The sequence below is a fragment of the Pan troglodytes genome, chromosome 18, assembly GCF_028858775.2.
Source record: "Pan troglodytes isolate AG18354 chromosome 18, NHGRI_mPanTro3-v2.0_pri, whole genome shotgun sequence".
In the NCBI taxonomy this organism is placed as follows: Eukaryota; Metazoa; Chordata; class Mammalia; order Primates; family Hominidae; genus Pan; species Pan troglodytes.
The window spans coordinates 85,660,040-85,670,333 of NC_072416.2; the positions used below are offsets into that span (position 1 = coordinate 85,660,040).

Sequence of the window (10,294 nt, forward strand, 5' to 3'; positions counted from 1 at the left end):
GCAACAGCCATAGAAATTATTAGTGGGTGGAATCTACACAAAGGAGTAACAGCACATGAAACTGACCATAAATGACTGAGATTCCACGAATAGGTGACAACTTGCTGGCATGTCAAGACTTACGTAGATTACTATAAACAACTACATTTCCTAGGACCCTCTGCACAGCACACAGCCTGAAATATAGGGTGGGAGCCGAACTTAAAAAGAAAACTATAGTCTTGGAGGTAAATGTCACACACACAAAAATCAATTTAAAAAAACCGATGTATGTACTACAACCACTTCTTACAGGAAGACATTAAAAAAGAAAAGCCACAATCTACGATTGAAAGACAGCTTTAAAAACACACACATAAAAAACCTAGCAAACCAGACGGTGTTCTCAGCCACTCATAAAAGCAAAGTCTTATCAAAGTTTTAACTTCAAAGAGCTTAAAGACACTGCAAAGAGGCACTGAGCAAGACTTGGTCCCGACTGCAACCTATTCCCTTCCAAAAAATAATCAGTTTGTAATCTAAATACACATCACACCAGGTCAAAGTAATCTCTTCTGGCAGCGAAATTTTGGCACTGGATTGCAGGGGGCTGTTCAAAATAGCTGGAGCCCCAGACACTTTGCGTTTTCAGTTCTGAAACACTTAGACAAAAGTTCACATCGCTAAGTGGATGGCCAGGACGCCCTTCCGGTTCAATTTGGAGACCGGAGATCTTTAACCTAACCTAACATTCCTTAAGGCATCGGTGCCCTCCCACTCAAAGTCAGCCTGGGTTTTGTTTCTAAGGGTCGCCAATAAATAGGTTTCACGGGCATTTAAGGCTCTGGGAGTCTTTTTCTGTCTGTTACAGGTAGCCCGGCTCTTAAAAACGATCACACACAACGTTCACAGGCATGTTCACATTCATAAATACACACGTGCACACATACATGCCCACATGCGACACACGCGTACATCATACAGCATGCACGTGTCCATAAATGAGCTCACACGGACAGCCACGTCCCGCGCCCAGGCCCCCAGCGACACAGGCTCCAAGCAGGGCCTCCACCTGTGTGGAGGGAGCGGCTCAGACGGCGAAGCCCAGCGCCTTTGCAATGTTCACCTCGCCGGCGGCTTCTGGCGTGGCCACGGCTCCTTCCTTTTCTGGTAATAAATACCAGATTTGGGGAAACCAAGGCGCCGCAATGTGTGTTATCTGTCACCCAAGGGCCCCATTAAGGGGACAAAGGCCTTATCGCGTTTGCAGCCGGCTAAGTGAAAGGAGGGCACCTGGGACTGTGAGCTCTGACCGCGGACGTCTCCCGCACCGCTCCCGCGGATCCTCGGACCCAGGGCCCCTGCAGCCGCTCCTGCCCAAGGGGCGCGAGGCGGAGGTTTGGAGGCTTTGGGGCACGCAGAGGGGACTGAGGGTGTGGGCTCAGGGCCGCGGTGCGGTCTTGGGGCTTAAAGTGCAGACTTAGGGTGAGGAGTGCGGGCTTAGGATGGGGGCTTGGGACACGGGGTGAGGACTTGGGATGTACGGCGGAGGTTTGAGATGTACGGTGGAGGCTTGGAGAGGTGGGGCACACATTTGGGGTGCGACATAGAGGCTTAGGATGGGGCTTGGGATACGGGCTGGGGGCTCGTGGTGCAGGCTGGAGACCTGGGTGGGAGCTCTCAGTGCAGGCTGGAGGCGTGGGTCGGGGGGTCGCGGTGCAGGCTGGAGGCTTGGAGTGCAGAGTTGGGGATGCAGACTTGGGGTACAGGGCAGAGCTCGGGGCGGGCACGCACCTTGTGGCAGGCCGGGCAAGTGGGCAGCGCGCCGCCCGGCCCGGGCGCGCCCTTGCCGCCGTGGCCCCCGCCGCCGTTCAGGCTGCTCTGGATCTGCGTGAGCTCCTGGCGCAGCACCTGCTTCTGGTGGAAGCTGAAGGCCGGGTGGTTGGAGGCCATGGTGAACAGCAGCAGGAACTCATCGCCCGTGCGGCCCTCGTTAAGCTGCAGCCCGTAGTTGTGGATGATGGAGTCGATGTGCGTGAGCGTGCGGTAGAGCACGCCCGCCGCCTCGCGCTGCTCCGAGCCCAGCAGCGCCAGCGACACCAGCAGCTTGCTGCGCACCACCTCGTCCGTCAGGTTGGTGAGGCTGCCCAGGTCGGCCGGGTTGTTGGCCTTGATCTCCGAGTCGCGCAGCGAGTGGTAGTCCTTGCGGGCCAGGTCCTCCAGGCACGAGCCGAGGAAGCGCAGCTCGAGCGGGATGCACAGGTCCAGCAGGCCGCACAGGAACTCCACGCGCTGCGGCGACGGCAGCTCCGAGAACCAGCGGTACACGCCGTCCCTCTGCAGCGGGCAGCGCTTCTCCACCATGCTGCCGCCCGCGCCGCGCCGCGACCCGGGGCCGGGGACCGCGCGGGGGCGGCCGGGGGGCGCCGGGGGCCGCGGCCGGGGCGCGCCGGGACCGGGGACGCGCGGGCCGGGGCCGGGTCCGGGCGAGGGCGCGCGGGCGCCGCGGGCCGGGCGGGCGCCGGGGCGGGGGCGGGGACCGGGGCCGGGCAAGGCTCCCGTCAGGGGCCGGCGGGCGGGCGCGCGCGGGGCACCGGGGGGGCCCGGGGCGGCCGGGGCGGCCGGGGGCGGCGAGCGGCCTCGGGCCCCCCGCTCACGGGGAGGCGCCTTCCCCGCGCCCGTGCCCAGCGGCGGCCGGTGCGCGGCGGCGGCGGCGGCTGCTCCTCGTCGTCGTCGTCGTCGTCGCCCGGGAGGCGGCCGCCCCCATCTCCCCCCGCGCCGCAGGGTCTGTCACTGCGGGCCGCCCCCCGACGGAGCCGCCCCGGCCATGCCGTCGCCGCCGCCCGCGCCTCCGCCCAGGCCGGCCGTTACCCCGGGCCGCGGGCGCGGCGTCGCCGCCTGGGGAGCGCTGGGGGCCGCGGCCGCGAAACGGGCGCTGGAGGGGGAGGGACGCGCGGCGGGAGGCGCGGAAGGATCCGGCCGGGACTTGCCGGCCTTGCTGCTCCCGCGCGGCGGACGGATCCGGGCCCGAGCGCGGCGGCGGCGGCGACGACGGCGACGGCGACGGCGACGGCGGAGGAGGCGCCGGCCGAGGAGCGGAGGGATCGTCGCGCTCGCGGCTGACGGGCGGCCGGGATCAGCAGAAGTGGGCGGGGTGGCCGCCTCTCGCGACAGCCCGGGCCTGCCTGGCCCGTCCCCCCCCCCGCTGATTGGCTCAGGCGGCCCGTTCTCGGCCCGTGATTGTGCCGGGTCCCCAATCCCATTCGCCCGTTCCGCGGCCACGCCTCCCTGGGGGCTGTCGATCATGTTGGGGCCACCGCCTCCCGTCCCTCGGCGGCCGTGAAGACGCGATTGGTCCGCGGAATCGGATAGGCGGAAAACCCGGGCTGGATTTCTGGTTGCTTTTGTTCCCGCAAATTTGCGTGGAGCATTGTTTTTCGGCGAAAACGGGGCGTTCGGCCTTCCTGCTTTATTTCTGAGCGGTGTAAGAGGGAGGTAGTGGGTATCTTCGAGAAACGGCCGCCGCGGGGTCCGGAGCCCCGGGTTCCAATCCCGGGTCGGCCACTGCAAAGCTGTGTGACCTTGGGCGAGTCACTTGGCCTCTCTGAGCCCCAGGCGCCTCCCCGGGAAAAAGAGGGTAATAATAACCGTCCCCGGGGTTTGTGCGAAGGTGTTGAGCTCACAGAGGGCCGGCACCGGCACTTTTGAGGCGGCTGACTTGCCCTGGGGGTGTGATGGGAGGTGCAAGCTTTCTCCAAAAGCCTCGTCCAAATGGAGCCTTTAAATCCGCCTTCTTTCCGCGGCTACTTCACCAGCTCGCCAAACCGAGAAAATGCAAACACAGGGGAGGGGGCAAGGGAGCTGACCTGGCTGGAAGTAAACAGAAACGCCACCCTCCCCTGGCACTTGCATTGGCACCGGATTGCAGGTGGGGGAAGGGCCGGTGCACCCAACCACCTTTAAATCCCACCACTTACACACAGGCATAGAAGTAGAGCCGCGGGGGCTGGATGCTCATTCCTCCCCTGCCCTTCCCCTAGAGCGCTGCTTTGAATGTCTGTTGATCTAGAACGGGGTCTGTTCATTCATGGGTTCCAGGTCCCAAGCGCCCGGGGGCAGCTGAGAGCAAAGCTGGCGCCCTCCCTACCCTGTGGAGCTCACACTCTGGTTCTGGGCAGTGCACACTAGAGATTGGTTAAATCAATGAATGAACTTTTTCAGGATATGGTCCAAGGTGCTGAAAACTTCCTAACAAAACTCTTCAGCCGAATCTGGCACGCCTGTGGTTCCAGCTACTGGGTAGACCGAGGCAGGAGGATCGCTTGAGGCCAAGAGTTTAAGACCAACCTGGGCAACATGGTGAGACCCCCCCCTCCCCGCCCCAGTCGCTCCAAAACAAACAAACCCCACATTCTCCAGTCTTAGGTCTTCGAGGATGAACAGAGATTGCAGAAAGGCATGGTTGGGAACAAAAAAAATTGCTCTCCACTCCCCCAGCCCCCTCCACACCTTGGGCACATTTCCCTGGAGCTGCCCCAGTGTTCTTTGTCAGTGTAGGAAGAAGCAAAAATCTAAATGGAGTCAGGATGGCCTCCCACATGGGCACAAGGGCAAGGCTGGGGACAGTTGGGTCTCCTCATCTTATTTCCCAGGTCTAGGCTGATTTCTATTAATAATTAAATTAATCATTGTTCTCCTAGACCTCACTTCTTAATGTGATTCCAGGGAACTGGCGACATTCCAAAATTCATAATCTAAGGTAGTGAAAGAACGTGAACATCAAGACAGTTTGGCTGGGCTCAGAGGCTCACATCTGTAATCGCAGTACTTTGGGAGGCCGAAGGTAGATTCCTTGAGCCCAGGAGTTCGAGACCAGCCTGGGCAACATGGCGAAATCCCATCTCTACAAAAAATACAAAAATTAGCCAGATGTGGTGGCATGTGCCTGTAGTCCCAGGTACTTGGGAGACTGCAGTGGAAGGATTGCCTGAGCCCGGGAAAGGGAGGTTGCGGTGAATGGTGATCCCGCCACTGCACTCCAGCCTGGGTGACAGCGTAAGACTCTGTCTCAAAAACAAAACAAAACAAAAGATTCGTTTCTTATTGATAAAGCAAGCTCCTTGGAGAAAGATCTTGGAACCTCATTAGTGCTGGGGGTGGGGGTGGGGCTTCTTCAATCCAGCCGAGCTGGCTGTGAAACCCCCAGGCTTTGGTACCAAGTAAGCTCCAGTCCCAGCTGTGGCTGACTGTGTGAACTTGGCTATGCATTCAGAGGCCTCTGAGCCTCAGTTTCCTCATCTGTAGAAGACAGCCAGGAACCCGTCATCCTGACTAGCAGTGGAAGTCAAAGGTGCTCATGGAAAGCCCTTGCTGGCTGGAACAAGGGAGGCCTGAGCTGTGGAAGTCCTTGGATCAAGGTCCTCCCCACTTCCCGCTGCCTTTTTGGTCCTTCTTGCGTGCTGTTTGTGATTTAATGGCTTAGTAGGTTGAATCATGTCCCCCCAGAGTTTATCTCTACCCTAAATCTCAGAATCTGACCTTATTTGGAAAAAGAGTCTTTGCAGATATAATTATGGTAAGAGTCAAGATAAAATCACACTGAATTAAGGTGAGCCCTACATGCAATGAGACTGTCCTTACAAGATACAGAAAAGAACACATAGAGACTTCGGGGGAAAGGAGACTATGTGCAAGAATGGCAGAGATTGGAGCCGAGGAGTGCCTGGGCCTACCAGAGGCTGCAAGAGACAGGGAGGACCCTCCCCTAGAGCCTCCAGAGGGAACAGAGCCCTGCCCACACCTTGACTTTGGACTCCTGGCCTCCAGAACTGTGAGAGGGTAAATTGCTATTGTTTTCAACCCCCAACCCCCACCCTCCCGCACTCCCCCACCCTCTCCCACCCCCATCTCCCACCTCTCCCCCATCCCCATCTCCCACCCCCCCACCCCTCCCCTACCCCCATCTCCCCACCCCTCCCTCACTCACGCGTGTTGTGGTTATTTGTAGGGCGGCCAGGGAAACCGAAACAATGTCATTTCCCCCCAGACATCGGTGTGGCTCAGCTCAATCCAGTTCACAACAAATATGAAATCCCTGCCCTACAGGACCAGGCCTCAGGAAGGGCTTGGGGGCCTCAGAGGCAAATGAGACCAGGTCCATCGACCCTACAGAACTGACAACCTGGACTCCCCACTCTGAAGCAGGCAGGCTGCCTGAGGGAGGGGGCCTCCCTCATAAGGAGAGGGCAGGCGCTGACCTCCCGGGCCCTCCAGCATTCTCTGGGTCCTGGCCCCGAGATTCTGGTTTTCCACACAGGGCACCTACTGTCTCCCCCTTCCCTGACTCTGCCCGTGCACAAGGCGACCCCGGCTGCAAGCGTGTCAGGAGCTTTTCTCCACCTCTGCCTCGACATCTGCCGCCTCTCCTCCTCTGGAGAGGGAGGCAGCTGAAGGACACCAGCCCCACGCCTTGCTGGAGCGGCTGAGATCGCTGGGAGGAGGTTGGGAGAGGACTCAGGGGCTCAGGCTAGATCAGGAGGGTGGGCCCTGCCTCCTTGTGAGGGGGCCCAGCACCAGGGGGAGCCCACAGTCTAGGGTGCTGTTCAGCCAAATTGGCTACCACTGGGTGTGAGGTCTGTGGTTGTGCAGGGTTGAAGGGGCTGGATGTCATTTGCCTCTGAGGCCCCCAAGCCCTTCCTGAGGCCTGGTCCTATAGGGCAAGGATAGACTATTTATTGTGAACTGGGTTGCGCTGAGAGCCACACTCATGTTTAGGGGGAAATGCCATTGTATTGGTTTCCTGTGACTGCCCTACAAATAACCACAAAGAGGCGAGGGGAGAAGTGGGGGCTGTCCCTTCCACAGAGCTGCAATCAAGCACAAATGACTCTAATAGTATCAATTTTGAGAGAGAGAGAGAGAGAGATTTGGAGTTCACCACAAATTCCCCAAACAAACAATTTTACAAGAAGGACATGACCCGCCTGGCGTTACTGCTTAGTTCTGAATGAGTGATACCGACTGCAGCAGGTGACCAGGCCAAGCCCAGAAATGGGCCACAGGGACCCCAAGCACATGCTCTTCCCCCAGACTGCCACCATCTTGCTTTTCCTTCAGACCTAGGACCCCACGAGAGGAGGGATCTGGAGGCCAAGCCAGGAGCAGGACAACACAAACAGAGGCCTCAGAAGAAGACTCAGAGTGGGACAGGGGCTCCTTAAGTGATTGGGGCTGGAAGTGCGCAGAGAAGCCCGGCGCGGCAGGGAATTGTCTCTCCCTGGGGTGCTGCCAAGGTGTGTGTGGTCTCTAGCTGCAACGTGCGCTTCCTTCCCTTGGCCTGACTCCTGCTTTCCTGTGATTGAGAAGGTTTGGGACCTGACACCCTGAACATGGAGGCCATAAATCCAGTGGATCCCTAAATTTCCTGATGGGGTCCTGGCTCCAGGCCTCGGTGCCTGACAGCCTCGTGTAATTGACAAAACCCCATGGAGCTGTTTCTGATACTGCTATCAGAATTCCCATCACACAGATACTGAATGGTCAAGGGCTTCAGCCCGGGCCACACAGTTAGTTCATGTTGGAATTGGATTCTGCCCTAAGTCAATTGCCCATAGACTCTGCCCCTCCCAGGAGGAAACCACAAATGTGACATATTGTTTATTTGCTATTTTTGCAAAGGTGTCTGTTGCTTGCCAGCTTTTCCATCCATGACTGCAGACAAAGTCCACCTAGAGTCATAAATGGGCAATCAGCCCCGAACAACGTCCAGCCCCAGTTTCTGCACAGCGAGGCGTTTTTGTCTGTGGCATATCTGCTTACCCGGGTGTCTTTGGTGTGGGGCTAGATGCAGCATTTCCCCAGTGGGAATGGCCTGGGGTCTTACTTAAAGTGGAGGGTCCTAGGCCTGGCCCCACGTATGGAGTCAGGGACCCTAGGGGTAGGACCTTTGAATCCGCATTTTTTTTTTGAGACAGGGTCTCCCTCTGTCACCCAGGCTGGAATGCAGTGGCACGATCTCAGCTCTCTGAAACCTCTACCTCCTGATTCAAGCGATTCTCCTGCCTCGGCCTCCCGAGTAGCTGGTATTACAGGCACGCACCACCATGCCCAGCTAATTTTCTATATTTTTAGTAGAGATGGGGTTTCATCACGTTAGCCAGGCTGGTCTCCAACTCCTGACCTCAAGCCATACACTGGCCTCCGCCTCCCTAAGTGCTGGGATGACAGGTATGAGCCACCGTGCCTGGCCAGGAATTTGCATGTTTGCTAGTAACCCTGGTCATCTCAGTGCACACCAAAGTTTGAAACTACTGTTGGGGTGTGGAGCTCTTGCTTCCAGACTTCCAGGGCCTATGGATTGAACAACAGCAGCCACAGTAGTAATTAGAATTTTCAGTCTCAACCACAAGCTTGCCACGCAACAAGGGTTTCCTCCCGTTTTACAGATGAGGGACCTGAGGCTTCATAAGGCTGTTATTGACCTGAGGTCACACAGCTGATGGCTCCTGGGTTCTTAGCGCTAAGTTTTGCAGCCTTATTTCTGTTGTATATTTGTTTCTCGTATTTCTGTGCTTCTTGCACTGCAATTGTGATATCCTCTAAAAGCCAAGGATGAACTCACTGCTGACCTTGGTTTTATTTGTGTGTTTGTTTTCACCTTCACTTGTGAAATGTGCAAACATACTCAAAAGTCAAGAGAATCATGTGGTGATTTTTCATAGTCCCCTTTGGCCAGCTTCAGCAAAGATGACATTTTGCCACTCTTACTCCATCCATTTCTCTCACCCCACCCCCGACATACACACATGTTCTTTCTGGAGTATTTTCAAGCAAATACAGGATTTTTAAAAACATGTAAATGACTGTGTTGTTTTGTCTGATTATGATGCAATACATGTTCCTTATGAACAGATTATAACTCGCTAAAAAACAATATAAAAAGCTACAAATCATCTCACTTCCCAGTCATAACCAACTCTAAAAGATACTCTTCTAGACACTTTTGTATTCAAATATATTTATGCACACATACTTTTACAAAAAAAAAGTATACGACACAAAAATAGGATGGTACTCCACATTTTGCAATCTATTTTTTTCACTTAACAATACATCCCAAATGTCTTTTCATATCCATGACTCTATTCTAAATCATGGCTCTTAAGGGCAACACAAATCTTTGTTTGATTTAGCATGATTTATTCAAAGAATCCCCTCTAGTTGGGCATTCAGGTTGTTTCTATGCTGAGAGAGTTTCCAAAGGCAGTCCTGCTTACCCTGGACTTTTCAAGAGGTTGACACCCGATCTGTCGCCTCTAGATCCTGTGTAGAGTTCAGAGAAGTATCAAGAAAATGGAAGAACTGGAGAGCTTCCCAATGCCATCTGAATCATCTTCACGTTACCATCACTGTTTTGTTTGAAATGAAGTCTCAAGACATGAGACACTCCCAGACTCAAGTGTGGGTAAAAAAAAACATTCCAAAGGCATATAACATATTGTTTGGGTGATGAGGTGTAACTCTAAAAGCTCTGTTTTTGAACAAACATACCAGGGCTCACCCAAACCCAAAACTCTGTCTCCTTCAAAGTCGTCACTCTAGAAGGCAGTACTCACACTGGGATAAAACTGTAATTGCTTGAAAATACATCTGTGAATTCCTCTTTTAAAACTGTTTCAGGATCTGGTGTCAGTAACTTTGGGACGTACTGCAGGCTGTAAAGCCTTCACGATTCAAGGTGGATTGATTTCTATAAATAGCCTGTGCCCACCAAATAAATTAGAAACAACAGAATCTATGATGTCTAGCTTGAGCATAAACAGATTTATTAAATTATAACGACATCTCAAAGTCTCTGGAAGGGAGAGAGAACTAGGTGGGGATGCCATTTTTTGTATCTTGTTCAATAAGATGCCTGTTTTTGCCCGTTTTCTATCAGGTTTTTGGTCTATGTTTCTCTCCATTTTTAAGAGCTTTTATTGCGCGGGTGTGGCAGTGCATGAATCCCAGCACTTTGGGAGGCCGAGCTGGGCAGATCACTTGAGGCTGGGAGTTCAAGACCAACCTGGCCAGCATTGTGAAACCCCCGTCCCTACTAAAAATACAAAAACTAGTTTGGTGTGGTGGTGGGCACCTGTAATTCCAGCTACTTGGGAGTTTGGGGCAGGAGAATCGCTTGAACCTGGGAAGCGGAGGTTGCAGTGAGCTGAGATCACTCCACTGCACTCCAGCCTGGGTGACAGAGCAAGACTTCATCTCCAGCCTGGGCGACAGAGCAAGACTTCGTCTCAAAAAAGCAAAACAAAACAAAAACAAT

At 55.0% G+C, this 10,294-nt stretch overlaps 1 protein-coding gene across 5 annotated transcripts in view; it reads right to left on the bottom strand.

The window, feature by feature from the left end:
- The window catches only part of ZCCHC14 (zinc finger CCHC-type containing 14), an 86,237-nt gene extending 83,819 nt beyond the window's left edge, over positions 1 to 2,418 (bottom strand). For 2 of the 5 annotated variants that reach the window (XM_054668548.2, XM_016930325.4), the window contains exon 1: positions 1,774 to 2,417. In XM_054668548.2, the coding sequence (XP_054524523.1) occupies positions 1,774 to 2,343 (570 nt within the window). In that variant the 5' untranslated portion in view covers positions 2,344 to 2,417. Of the gene's footprint in view, positions 1 to 1,773 lie in introns of all 5 variants that reach the window. The other 3 variants (XM_063797920.1, XM_016930323.4, XM_016930324.4) reach the window with 3 other exon arrangements.
- Between the last annotated feature and the right edge of the window lie 7,876 nt (positions 2,419 to 10,294).